Source organism: Saccopteryx bilineata, chromosome 2, assembly GCF_036850765.1.
Source record: "Saccopteryx bilineata isolate mSacBil1 chromosome 2, mSacBil1_pri_phased_curated, whole genome shotgun sequence".
NCBI classification, from domain to species: domain Eukaryota; kingdom Metazoa; phylum Chordata; class Mammalia; order Chiroptera; family Emballonuridae; genus Saccopteryx; species Saccopteryx bilineata.
The window spans coordinates 96,325,555-96,339,510 of record NC_089491.1 but is presented as its reverse complement, the minus strand read 5'-3'; the positions used below and the strand labels follow the sequence as shown (position 1 = coordinate 96,339,510).

The window sequence follows — 13,956 nt, the reverse complement described above, 5'->3', positions numbered from 1 at the left end:
ATGGGAGCCAAACTGCTCTGCATAAAGAAAGAAGAGGAATTTTGAGTTTTCTTGGGCAGCCTGAGAGGGAAGTTAGGGACCAAAGGGAAAGAGAAAGTGGACAGGAGAGCTGGTGGAAGCTAACTAAGGAGAGGAGGTGGCAAGGTCCTGTCAGCAAGCCACCTGTAGGCAGAGAATGGCCATACGTTCTCACACGGCAGCATCCGATACCTAAGGTGCCCTCTAGCCTGAGCTACACTGCAGCCTCCTCTTACTGTCAACCACGTCTGCTCCATACGGCTGCCTTGTGCTGGGCTGCTGGCGGACATCAGGAGAGAGGGTCGCATGCTTGGAGAGTAAGCATGGAGACTTAGTGGGGAAGGAGTTAGAAACAGGGACAGCCAATAAGCGGGCTGTCCCATGGATGAACACAGAAGACTCTTGACTGTTTAAAGTACGAGTTTACTGGTGTCCCACCTGGGTATAGTCCCAGAACCATTTTAGTTTAACTAACAATGAAAGGGCAAGTCTCTCAGGCTATAGGCATCTGAGATATAAGACTTCCAAGGAAGGAAAGAACCCTACCACTCTTTTAAGAGGAAATGTCAAGGTTCTTGCTTAAAGAAGCATCTGCCCAGAAGAAAGAGTCCCGAGGCTGGCATGGTCTGTCACTCATGGCAGCAGGACCATTACACATGGCAGTGATGCTTGGAGTCCGCACACTGCTCACATAGATCTAAGCGCCGGAAACTCACCTGGAGGGAGAAGGCCCGCAGAGCAGGGATCGGGATCAACGCAGCCATGAAGAAGGCTGTGACATTGCTGATGGAAGTCAGGGCCACACTGGCTCCCGTGCGCTTCAGGCACTCCCCGGTCCTGTCCTGAGGACAAGAAACCACTGTGCTGAGACCTGAACAGAGCAGGGTGTTCTGAGAGCACAGACTGTGTGAACAATTCAAATACACAGCAAAATAAGACAAGCAGTAGTTTACAATACTGACGTCGGGAATAAGAAAGGGATGCCTCTGCTGTTTCCCCTCACATAAGTGTTCAAAGTGTTTTCAGGGCCTTGGCTGGTTTGCTCAGAGGACAGAGCACTGGCCTGGTGTGTGAACGTCCTGGGTTCAATTCCTGGTTAGGGCACACATGAGAAGCAACTGTCTGCTTCTCTTCCCCTCCCTCTCCACCTTCTCTCACTCTTCTCCTCCCACAGCCAGTGGCTCAATTGGTCCAAGCATGGGTCCAGGTGCTGAGGACAGATCTGTTGATTTGAGAATCAGCCCCAGACAGGGATTGCCCAGAGTCGATCCTGGTTGGGGCACATGTGAGAGTCTGTCTCTGTATCTCCCCTCTCCTCACCTAAAAAAAAAAGTGTTTTCAGTGCTATCTAGATAGCCACATGCTCCTCACAGTTATTACCATCCAAAACACCAAGCTGCAAGGTAATGACCTCAGTGTATTTTCAATGTGATATAAAAGGTGGTAGGGACAAAGTGACCCCCCCCCCAAAAAAAAACCCTCATGGAAATGAATGTGCATATCGGAATACATTTCCTGAGATTCTTCTGACTTCTCTTATTTAGAGCCAGTAACATGTCCTCTGACTTGGAACTAAATTACTTATTGGGGTGGACTGAGAAAAACAAAAGGACACTCAGGAACAGAAGAGGCTTTAGCTGCCCCTGATGCCTTATTCTTCTATTTTCCATTACCTCAAAGGGGATTCTCTTATTCTGTCCTGTTTCGCTAAACGCATGCGCCAGAAGGAAAACATCGTCCACACCAACGCCAAGAGCGAGAAACGGCAGAACCTGCAGTGAACACAGAGGGCAGTGAATTAGACATGGTGGGAGGGTCAATTCTGATCGCCCCCAGGCTATTGACAACACTGCCACCAGAGCCCCCCATAGCTGCCCAGAGGACAGTTTACATTGCCCAGGGTGAAGAATTTAGTTTTATCTGATAGTTAAATCCCCAAAGTCTAGCTCACAGTAGAGCGACTGCATATGCTTCTATTTCTAAGTGCCATGTACAATGACTTTTTTTAAAGTTAATAAAAGAGAAGGACTGTAACACATGTGAAGCAGTGGTCCTCAGAGCATGACCCCTGGGCCAGCGGCATTGGGAATGGGTGAGAAACGCAGATTTTCCACCCGCATCCCAAATCAACTGAATCACAAACTCTGGGGGTGGTGCCTAGCCATCAGAGTTCTCACAAGCCCTCCAGGTGACTGAAAACCATTGCTTTAATAAACGATCTAAATTCCATCGCTAAGTGAAGCATCTCTACTAATCATCAAGCCCATTCAGATCTCCTGCCCACTGATGAGTGGGAGCAGTCCATTTCCAGAAAGTACTCCCCTGAGAAATGTGGCATCCTAGTGGAAGAGGCGGGAAGACCCTTAGGTGACAAGGACACAAAGGAGGGCCGGAGGCCAGAGCATCGGAGCCCAGGGAGCAGTGTTGGTCAACAAAATGATGGGTGGCTCCTTTAGTACCTGAGTTGTTGCAGCATTAAAGGAAATCCCGATCAATGAACACAGGCCCAATCCTGCAGCCACTGACAGTGCAACCAACAGGACGCCAGCCAGCCCCACGGCACCCTGGGACTTGGAGCAGTCCCAGCGCAGCATGGTTAAACAGGCATAGGCAAGCTGCAAGCAGAAACGTGGGAGGGGGTCGGGCAAGGAATGAAGGGGAAGGGAGGAGAGGGGAGAAGAGGGAGAGGGAGACACAAAACAAAAGCCAAACATTAGAATGTGTAAGGATTCTAATGTTTTCCCCCACCCATTACCCCAAATCACAAGGTAAAACTTCATGGAATCCAACAACAAAACTTTACATTACAGACATCACACAGAATGATACAAATCAAAGACGGGCAAACTGCTTTACACGACCACTTCTCAAACTGTTATGAAGCCCAAGCTCTCTCTTTGTCTTAGATGCACATGTGTGTTAAGAGCAGTTAAAAAGCAGGAACCATCATGGAAAGGTAAAAACCAAAAACCAAAAGAAACCCAAACACCTAGTGTAACTTCGTTTACCATAAGTAAGTAGCCACTGGCCACTCGGATGACACTGACATCGGAGAAGGACTTGAGGATGTCATCCAGGGTCGTTGTGGTAAAGGAAAGCACCTTCTGAGTGGAGTTCTGGGCGACACTTTGATGAACCACCTGTGGTCACAACATAAGGACAAAAATCCCAGCTGAAACGAAAGCTTCAAAGAGCTTCAACAGAACAGAGGCAAGGGACATATCCCCTCAAACCAACCCTCACTTTTTTTCTGATGCATTATAAAGAGTTCTACATAATTCAGGTTTGAACTTGGACTAACAATAAACAACTCTGGGCCTGGGACAGTGAAGGTGACCACTAATTACGTGAGAATGTGGGGCCAGGGGCCAGTGTCAGTTAAGTTCACTCCCAGAGCTATTCCCCTCCATAACTCTACAACTGACTTTCAGGCTCATCAGTTCCCCTTAATCCAAAACAACTCGTTCTTATGGGCACTCCACCTTTAAAAGGTCAAATGCAGCTCAGGAAAGGTCACTGCTTGGGAAACAAAGGCCAGCTCCTGTCACATGACCTAACCAAGGGAACTGCAGCTGTGAACAGATTCTATGCCTTGCTAATGTTTTCCAGACACCTTTTCTTGCTAACCAAATGGTTTTTTTTCCAACAGTTATGCCTAAACTCTGGAGTTTACAACTGGTTACTTGAAATGTCTCAGGGCACCCCAATTAGCACTAGTGTCACCCAAATATTAAGATTTTCAGTATTAGGAAAAGGGAAAAAAGTTTTAATCCCACAAATTCCCAGAATTACAGTCTGTTTTGAAAATAAATTCAAACAAACAAAAAAAAATGTTTTAAAACATCACTCAAATGAAGTACTTGGGAACTCAGGGGCCTGTCCTGGCTTCAAAGGTGGGTGTCGGAATGCTAGCGGTTCACCTCCACATAGGTCCTCTGCCAAGCCTCCAGGATGGCTGCGGCCTTGTCCTCGTTCCAGTTGATATGTGAGACGTACTCATACCCCTTGAAGTGTTCATACATCTGCTTGGGAGTCATTAACTGAAACATGGTCTGCAAGGCGTGGGCACTGCGAGGAGACAGGGGTGGGAGAGTGAGAGGAATAGATCAGCACCCCCAGGAAGCAGCTCTCACTGCGCAGAATCCCCAGTGAGCACCCCTAACTCCCCCGCAGTCATTCTATCCTTCTACGTGAGCACATGTTTCCATTAAAACGAGACCTGGATGGTGATTTTATTTAATAGATTGATGTACCATATTAAAGGTGTAACCTTACACACCTTTTACAGATAGACCCCAAAATTAAATTAATAGGCAATTTCCTCCCTCAGTTTTTAACCCAATGAAACAGGAAAGGGAGAGGAGTAGATAGCTTGACCAGATATGCTGGGCTCGCCCCGACATGCTCGCTTATGCAGAAATCCCAGACCACGGCTTTCCCGAGGGAGAGATCTCAGACGGAGCCCTAACACCTGCCGGAGTGGAGTGCACAGTGCACAGAGGGTAACTCCTGGTAGGTTGTCATTTGTTGGTCTTTCTCTTTAACTTCCAGGCTGTGACGAAGTTTAGCTCATACCACTTAACCCTGTAGGCTATGACAAAAGTCTTTTGCTTGCTTTTCACTTGCCCATATTTCCTCTATAATGGGCAGATCTAAAACCCTCTAGTCACTAACTGTAATCTCAATGAAAATGACAAGAAATGTTCTTGAAAAATTCCCTGCGAGGTGCCTTTTCGAGTTGGCCTGGTCTGCTATTATTTCCTAATATGCTATAACACCAGACTGCTAGCTAGGATGACAGTCTTCATACAAATACACAGGCAGACGTCAAAGGGAAGTGGCTTTTCGCGGCAGGATGGAAACGACACGTTTTGGGTCCTCTTGTGTGCTGGATTACCTGACAAGCTTCCCAGTGCTGTTCTTGACTGTGCCACCCACAATCAGCTCCTCCTGCCAGTGCATGTACTTCCTGGATAACCCATGACATCCGCCATTCAAAACAAGGGCCATATCAAGAGGCTAAAACAGAAAGACAGCCACATAATTGTGGGAATTAGCAAGCAGGTCACGTGCCTTGTTGAAATCCAGTGCACTCAGGGCTTGTTTGTTTCAGAGAGCATTAAAAACAAGGCTAATGAGAGGTGTATGGCAAATCTTACAGCAAAAATTTAGCTCTATCAACAAACTTAGTTCCATAGACCAAAAACAGTCATTGAGAATGAAATCTTTAAAAATGAAAATAATAAAATGAAGAATGGGGGAATATGTCAGACTTTCTTCGTTACCCACCCTGTGAAGGTTCACTGAGGTACTACTCACTTTGGTTGTGTTTTTGTTGGGGGCTGTGGCAGGGCAGTCGGGATCAGCCGGGTTGAGGCAGGGCCGGTCCATGTAACCATGACCAACTTCCGCCTTATTCAGCATTTCCTCCCAGCTGTCCACTTGGTAGTTTATTTTCTTTAGCTCTTCTAGGAATTCCAAAGGGTCAAAGTTTGTCCACTGCAAAGGAGGCTTACCTCTGCGAAAGGAATTAGGAGGCCAGACAATGAAAAGAAGCTCCCAAAGCCTCAGTAAAATAACAAGATGGTATATAGTGCATGCACTATGTGAAATTCCATGAGGCTTTTTAAAGGTAATGCTGCTCTTCTGAGCCTGGCCTATCGAATGAATGCCCTTTTCTGGTCCATCTGTGTGAAAAACCTCAGACAGGTAAATAATTCATGAAGGAAGGTGACCAGCAGAGAGCCGGTAAGTGGATGAAGGCACAAAAAATGTTTACTTGCTGATATGTTGTATCTTAATAACGAAAAATAAAATTAGCCAGTGGTGCTTCTAAAGTGAAGACTGAGATTCAAAATTAAGAGAAAGGAAAAAAAAAATCACAATATCAAATTAGCACTTGCTAGCCTAATAAATGCTCTGTAAATGTCATCAATCAAAATATTTGATCTCCATTACCTGCAATAATCCCGTACTTATGAGCGCCCTCTGACAGCCCGGCAGTCACCCCCGTGAGCCCCCTGCTGCCTCGGCCATCACCGCCATCAAGGTCACTTCCCCCCACACTCACTTTTGAATTTGTGCTGTTGACAGACCAGAAAGGCTTTTGGCTGCCTGTTATGTGGTTCAAACCACACTGTAGCTGCTTAACCAGGCTGAAGTCATTATTCAGAATCTCCCAACCAGAAAACACAAAACCCCTTATTTCCCATCTAAAACTGTACACTGAAGGTCAGGGTATGGCCACTGCAAATTGCTTTTGCAGATATGTGCAAGCTCGGACAGAAACAATAACCCAAGCACTGCTAACTCTTGCATAATTAACTGAAAATGTCGACACTGATTAACAATTATTCTTTAAATGATGCCGTGTGTATAATATCTAACTGTTAGACTGTGAAGCATCCACGACCAGGACCTTCCAAGATAGCAGATTTCCCTCTTAAATGTCATTAATGTGATCCAAAGAAAGGTCTGCATTTTACTTCACAGGAAGACCTTGAACTTTAACTCAGAATATTTAGTTCTGACATGCACCCACTAATAAATCCTTCCCTTATAAGAAAAGTTACCCTACTTGAGTGTGGTCTGCAAAACTGCAAACATTTTAAAGAGTTAAAAATCACACATACTCTGAGGTCATTTGCATTTTATTTGCATATAAATAGGCTGGTAAAAGTGAATGAAATTTAATGATGCCTACAGAACTTTTATTTTTCTGAAAAGAGGAACAATATTCTGCTGAAGTCCCCTCTCCCCCACCACTATTCACTCCAAAAATGCACATTGAATTTCAATGTTTTTCATTTCTTGTTCAAAACTGACACAGAATAAGCAATGATAAAGTAACCTCAGAAGCATTCTAAAGCTTAGAAATCCCAGACATCAGAAAATAAGGTGGTACACTTACAGCAGGTATGCCGTCCCAGACTGTAACTTGGCCCCTTCCCAGAAGCAGTCCAAAGGTGTAATAATTAAACAAGGATAAAGATATTCTATTATCTGTCAAAGTTAAAAAGAATAGGCCAGGCATTAGGCTAATGAATACCACTGGGGCATTTCTTGAGAACTTTTTTTGTAAACTAAAGGAAAATATACCTGATCCATGTAACCTGTTTCTGTGATAAGTTCTCCGGATTTGTAACACAAATGTTCCAATTTCCACTGCCTGGGTAAAGAGCAGAGACAAAAACTTCTCATTGTCACGAAGTAAAGAAATCAGTGCAGAATCAGAACTGCAGAACATATGGCAAGATCACAATTTTTTTTTTTTACCACTTTTAAGTATCTGTCAAAGCTTTGGCCAAGAAGAGACCCTACAAGCTTGCTTTAATGAATAGATAATACCCAGTTGTAATTAACATGTGGGTGTTTATGTAAATTAACACTATCAAACTACTTGAAAAGTCTTGTTTTCTTGACTGTTTCTCCCAATAATCCTATTGATACCATTAATCTGCTTTTCTACCCACATTAAACAACATAAGGGCAAATAATTCAGAGTTGAATTATCACAAATTCAAAATAAATGAAGACAAAATCAGGAAGGATTATAATGTATTAACATATGTTCAGGTGGGAAAATATTGACTTTTTTTTTACTGCCAGATAATGGCTTTAGTAACAGTGTTCAAAACGGATGAGTGCTGCAAACAACAGTGCCAGGCAGCTCCGTTCCCCTTTGCATAATCTTCTCTTCCTGTCCTGTAGAAATGACATTAAACAGACTGACCTACAGTCATTTTCGATCTATCATCCACGTATTACTATGGAGTTCTGTTACCCCTAGAAGAGTGTTCTATAAGCCCATGCCTTTAGGGAGATGAAGCCTATCTCAAAAAAGGGGGGGGGGACCTGGAAATGGTAGGGGAGAGAAATCTAAGAGATGAAAAAGTAGAAATAATCTCCCTCCAAACTCTCTATTTTACTGACCACCCAAAGACGCATTCTGGACTTTGCTGTCTTCCCTGTGGAACCTGCCCATTTGTCCCTCCATGTCCCACTAAAGGCCACCACCCTGCCAAGCTTTCTTTGATCAATGTTCTTAATAAGAACAAGGGCTCTCTTGAGGGTTGGCTGGTCAGATCGCCTGCCCGACACCTGGAGCACCTGCAGTGGGGGACAGCCTGTGTTTGATTTTGTACATGCTTCTCATACTGGTATCTTTCTTCTAACTAGACTGTCAGCTCCTTAGAGCACAACCCAAATTACCAATCCACTCATCAATCTGTCCATCCATCCACCCACTCTTGTATGTAAATGTTTATATTTTAATTCCATAGAGCATTGACAAAGGCTATCTAGCTTGAGCAGGTTTTCACTTAACTCTCAATTAACTCTTACTTACACTTGCTTGAGAAGGTCATGGCTGTGATTAAAAAAACCAGAGGGCTTGGAGGCACAAGAAAGGGTATGCAATCTGGCTGTACTAGTTAATAACTGTAAGAATTTGGGACAGATTCTCTAATCAGTCTAATTCCCAATTTTCTTACCTAAAAAATAAGATAGGTTGAACTAGGAGTTCTCTGAAGTTCATGCTTAAAAGTTCTCTGGTTCCATCTCAGCCTAAGAGTATTATTTCATTATACAGGTGCTCTCATCTTCTCCTAAACTAAATGACAATCCCCCAGCCCAAGGTAGGTATGTTGCATTAAGAATGCATCTGGCATGCTCACAGTGGCTCTGGGGCACCCATTTCCACTTGCAAATTTTGCAAAAATTTCACTGGGTAGTTAGCTGCTTTCCCTCCAAAGCTCCTGACAGACTAGGAGGGCTGTGCTGACGCACTCTCGGCCCAGGTTTGCCTGACAGAAGCGTTAAAATACATCCCCTTACATTTTCAAAACCCTTTCATAGATATACATATCCAATATTGTTCTGGGAACCTCCTGAGGGTAACTGAGCAAACACGATCAAAACTTGGTTTACAGATGAGGAAATAAGAGTATGCTGAAGACCTATGTCTTGTCACAGGTCCTGTTGGTCCCTAGGATCCTGTCTCCAGCTAGGTGGGTTTTATAGCCAATCCAGGTAAGTCCATGCAGACCTGAGGTTATAACAGAGAGAAGTGCAGATTCTCATTTCATTCTTCCTCCTTCTGCCTGGCCACTATGTCTACACTGCCACTTCCTCACCTCCCCAGTGAAAAATAAATCGTACCCGCTAACCACTCAGTTGAGAGGTGTTGAAGGCCTACGGGGGCAGGATGGAGTTATAAAAATGTCAACTCAGTGTTTCCCTGGAAATGTTTAGTAATGGTCATCTCAATGGTTCGGGGAGAAGATCCAGTTAAACTCATCAGCTCAGGTGGCCAGTCAACCAACAAACTCCAAGTCCTGCCCTGACCTAAATGCTGTTTAGGAATGGACAAGACGTGAGCCCTGCACTGATATGCCCCAGTTCAAATAGAAAAGGAAAAGTGCTGTTAGTTTGGTTCCAGAACTCTTCCTGTGCTTTTACTATCCCACAGCATTGTTAAATTAGCTATGATGTTACAGGGTTATACATACCTTATTGCACCTTCTTATCAGCAGGGATTCACCATAGTGGCTCAAGCCCCTAATTGCTTTGTGACAGAAACTAACAACTATCAATATCTCCAGTGAATACAAAGTAATGAGCCAGTGACTTCTTTCATCTTTTTCTTTGCTATTCTTTTCTTACCCCTTGCAAGTTGATCAAAGATAATTCAGTCTAACTGTTCTAAAAACATCGCAGGTGATGCAGCACCTTCAGAATACATGTAAAGCCATCCAATGGCTACTTGAAAAATCATAAACATTTGGGTCCAGTGCCAAAATGCTGACTGGTAATATATTATTAAGTCATGTGTTTGGTTACCAAACTCTGGAAATGAATCAAGATAAAAATAAAAAATCATTTCCTTAAAAAAACTATGTGAGGCCCTGGCCAGGTGGCTCAGTGGACCAAGCATCGTCCTAGGGAGTCAAGGCATGTATGAGAAGCAATTAGTGAGTACACAATTAAATGGAATAACTGGGTGAAACAATGAGTTGATGCAATATATATATATATATATATATATATATATATATATATATATATTTGAATTAACACCCTATGTATATTTCCAGGGCAACTTTATTTACTAAAATAAAGGAGCCGAAGCCGGCAGCCTCTTCCCATCACCTCACCTGTTATACATATATACGTGGACCCGGCTGGCCCGGAGAGCTGAGTCCAGGTGTTGGCGGAGCGCTTCTGTGGTCAAGACATTAGCACCTTCTTCTTTCGGAGTCTGAATCATGAGTTGAGGGTTAAACATAGCCTCTTCTCCAATCTTCTGGCGAGTATAATTTAATTCACGACTTACTCGTCCACCAACTGACAAACATGTACAGGTTTCAGTTAGAACAGCAAAATCCCCACAAATTCACCTTTTATCTGTTAACCTCATTGAGAAGCAGAGGATACCAGATACATAAATTCTGGTCACGAAAAGGTATCACTGATGTTTGAGGAGCAACAGTAACATTACTGTTATTAGCAATGTTGAACTTTCTCAATAATAAACATAAAAAAAATACTCACTAAAACCCACTAAGGACTACTGCCTGTCATACATGCAAACCTAATGCATGCATGCTTTGTATCTTCCCATGTAATGTGTCTTCCTACTAATGCGCACTGCATGTACAAAGGGGGAGAGGCCAGAAAACTTGAGATACCTTTTCCTTGCAGACCAGACCAAATACCACTGTTAAATTTCTTTCACTTGTAAAAACAATGTGCCCCCATAGCACATTTCAAGATAAATGGCTTCAATTTACAATCTCCTCCTAAATAATTTGGCAAAGGTAACAAGGAAATGTTTCTCCTCTTGGAAAAAGAAACAGTGAAAGGTGACAAATGTGTATTCAGCACAAAACTTGCCAGGAGAAAATAGAATAATGGGAATCCCGTCAGATGCACACAGGGAACAGGACCTGGAACCTGGTTCTATCAGTCACCTGGTCAACGTCCAGAAAACACAGGGGCCAGACTGAGCCGCCTTGGGGGTGGGCAGCCTGTGTTCTGGGAGCCCCTCAGGTGATCCTGAACCTGCTGTTGAAGCCAGAACCCCTGGCCCAGCACCACGCCTGCAGTCCAGCAGGCCAGCCAATGCTGGGCGTGCTAGAAGCCAGCACAACCAGACACAGGTGATGCTGTTGCTGCAAACTACTCTAGCCTTCTTCCTCAAGTCGAGGTTGTGTGCCAGTTATTAAGGTTTTAGAACAAGCCAAGCTCAGAATGCTGCATCTGGCTGGGAGGTATGGCAGGGAGTTTCACTAGTCAAGGGACAGGTGTGTGGCGAGAGGGAGTGGTGAGGTGAAGCTCTGAAGGGCCCTTTGACCCTCTGCAATCAAGGGTTAGGGGCTGTGGGGAGCAGCAGAGACTACTAGAGCCCCCTCCCCACACACGCTCTAGGGCCCACAAGTAAGTCTCCGAGTTCCTAAAGGCACTCATCCTGAACGCTGGCCAAGAGGCAGACCTTTAGCTATATCCTTCAGAAAGAGCCTTCAGTGATCACTGCAGCTTTCCCATGAGGAGGAATCCTTTTTCTTCAGTTTAGTATTCAAGGACATAAACATATGGTTTGGGCAAGGAAATAAGTACTGGGAACTACGGGCTGTTTAGTTCTCTTGGCATATTTTATAAACAAGGAGATAGGCTGAAAAGCAAGTAATGCCCTCCTTGCGAAAACTAGTCCAGAGTCACAGACTGGCAGCATCATCTGTGTGGGTTCACCCAGACGGCTCAGAGCTGAGGCTGAGCAGACCCTGTGTGCTAGACAGGAGGGATGGAGGGGGAGGGGGTGAGAGGGAAATTATCAATTGGTCACATTACATAGGAAGACTCCTCAGGCAGAACTTTGACAAATGCCCCGGGGAATTAGGGAGGAACTTACAATCAACTTGAAGTTCAAGAAAGAGCAAAGGAAAACAACTGGCAGCTCAGGATAAACTTACAGAATGCCACAGGCCCTTCCCTTTTAGGGTACCCCACTAGTAGAGCTGCCGGCAGCCAGGGTCTGGCCGGCTCCCTGAGCAGAAATCACAACAAACTACTTTTAACCAATTAAATGGTGAGCTAAATCACACTAAATCCCACCTTCTCTAAAGACAGAAAAGTAGTCTGATGCTAAAAAGTCAATTATTTGCCCAGAAAAGCACACTAAGCAGCTCCAAACACCTTTTACGGAGGGAAAAATAAAAAAGCTCAACTTCTTCCTTTCATCTGGCTCTAGGACATCTGTGGTGCACACCTATGCATCATTTGTATGTCCACCTGCCTCTGCAAGCACTGTCTGGCACAAGGTTTCTCATTCTGCTTATAGAGCAGCACTTCCTCTTCCCTTTACTGAAGCTTAAAACTTAGGTGAATGAAACCCCTGAGGTAAGAACAACGGGCCCCTCTCCCCCCTGGGTCACAGAGCAGCCTGTAACCCTAGTAAGGGGATGACCCAAGAGGAGTGCACACACACAAAAAATCAGATACAAGTTTCTGGCCACTGGGAACTTTGCAGCCTTCCAAAGCAACCTCACAGTAGGTTATTTTACCACAGGGGTTTTCAGAAATGATGCTATTTCCTACAGAAAGTAAAATGTACCTCAGGGGCTCCATGAGGTCACCTTTTTAGACGTATATTTAAATAAACACGTTTTAATAAAGGTGTGTATGTTTAAGTCTCTGGAATCGAAAACCTTTTTGCTCTTCCATCTCTTTGCACAAGTGATAAATGTTTTGCTAATGTGACAACCAGTTTCAACCAAGATAAGACTTATCATTATCGGTGGACTAGGCAACTAGAGTTGGAAGACCCTCACTTCTAAAATTTCCTCAACCACCTATGCTATTTCCTATTTTTGAGTATTGTTAAATTCCATTTATTTTTACATATTACATGACCATATTTTACTTAACATATCTTCTATTTAAGTAGGAATTTTTTGCAAAACTATTCCAGTATTTTTTACATGACAAATGGTGGCCACACAATTCATTCACCCATGGGGTCCATTCCATTTGGGGGTGTGTGCTAAGCTGTGGGGTGCTGTGTGCATGAGACCAGTGTGTTCTTCACTTCAAGTGGCTCGCTGGCTAGTGAAGGAGACAGCAGAAAAGCAAGCAATTAAAATAATTTCATGACATGATAAGTACCATGGAGGACATGAAGATGGTGATGCCTTCTGAGGTACTGGGTGGTGGGCAGGGCAGGCCACTTCAAATGGAGCGGCCAGGGAAGACCTAAAAGGAAGGAACTTTGAAGAGCTGGGGGGACAGTGTTCTGGGCAGAAGAACTGGCAACTGCGAAACCCTGGGGGTTGGCTTCTGCAGGGAGAGAAAGGAGGCAAGCATGGCTGGAGCTTGGCAACACCATAACAATGTCATCAACTTGATCGTAAGGGTAGGTCTACTTCACTCCTTCTCGGTTGTACCTGTCACAAACCACACAGCACTCCTGTGGTCTTACATCAGCACTCACCCAAGGCACTCTGGAACAAGCATCCAATTCAGAAACAGAAACCCCTCTGGACAGAGTAGTTTTATGGATTCCCCTGACTTGCTAGCCTCGCTCCTATCCTAAATCATAGCTGGGTGACAACCAGAGCTGCTCCTTATCTTGCTGGCTTCTTTAATCAAGCACCAGTATGAAGCTGGGCTCTCAGAAAGCCGCACAGAACCCATTTTAAGTGAATGAAATCACAGGTGTGACCTGGGGGAAATGGTGTTTTTTTCTTCTTTCCATTTTCAAGGTCAAAGTCTCTACTATTTTTAAAATAACTGAACGTTCATGAAATAATGCATGGTCATTTTTGACTGCTGAGCAGAATGAAACACAAGATCTGGTGTTTGTGACATAGATGTAGGAATACTGACAGCCATGTGAACAACCACGATTGCTGGGTGTTGGTTTATTGGTAATATTTGTCAGCT

At 44.2% G+C, this 13,956-nt stretch overlaps 1 protein-coding gene across 4 annotated transcripts in view; it reads right to left on the bottom strand.

The window, feature by feature from the left end:
* The window catches only part of PTCH1 (patched 1), a 65,437-nt gene that overhangs the window by 33,263 nt on the left and 18,218 nt on the right, over nt 1-13,956 (bottom strand). For all 4 annotated transcript variants that reach the window (XM_066257419.1, XM_066257422.1, XM_066257420.1 and 1 more), the window contains 10 exons: nt 10,173-10,362; nt 7,117-7,186; nt 6,929-7,020; nt 5,338-5,536; nt 4,916-5,037; nt 3,939-4,086; nt 3,027-3,158; nt 2,478-2,633; nt 1,692-1,790; nt 735-860 (listed from right to left, as the gene is read on the bottom strand). In XM_066257419.1, coding sequence (XP_066113516.1) covers nt 735-860; nt 1,692-1,790; nt 2,478-2,633; nt 3,027-3,158; nt 3,939-4,086; nt 4,916-5,037; nt 5,338-5,536; nt 6,929-7,020; nt 7,117-7,186; nt 10,173-10,362 — 1,334 coding nt within the window. The remainder of the gene's footprint in view (nt 1-734; nt 861-1,691; nt 1,791-2,477; nt 2,634-3,026; nt 3,159-3,938; nt 4,087-4,915; nt 5,038-5,337; nt 5,537-6,928; nt 7,021-7,116; nt 7,187-10,172; nt 10,363-13,956) is intronic.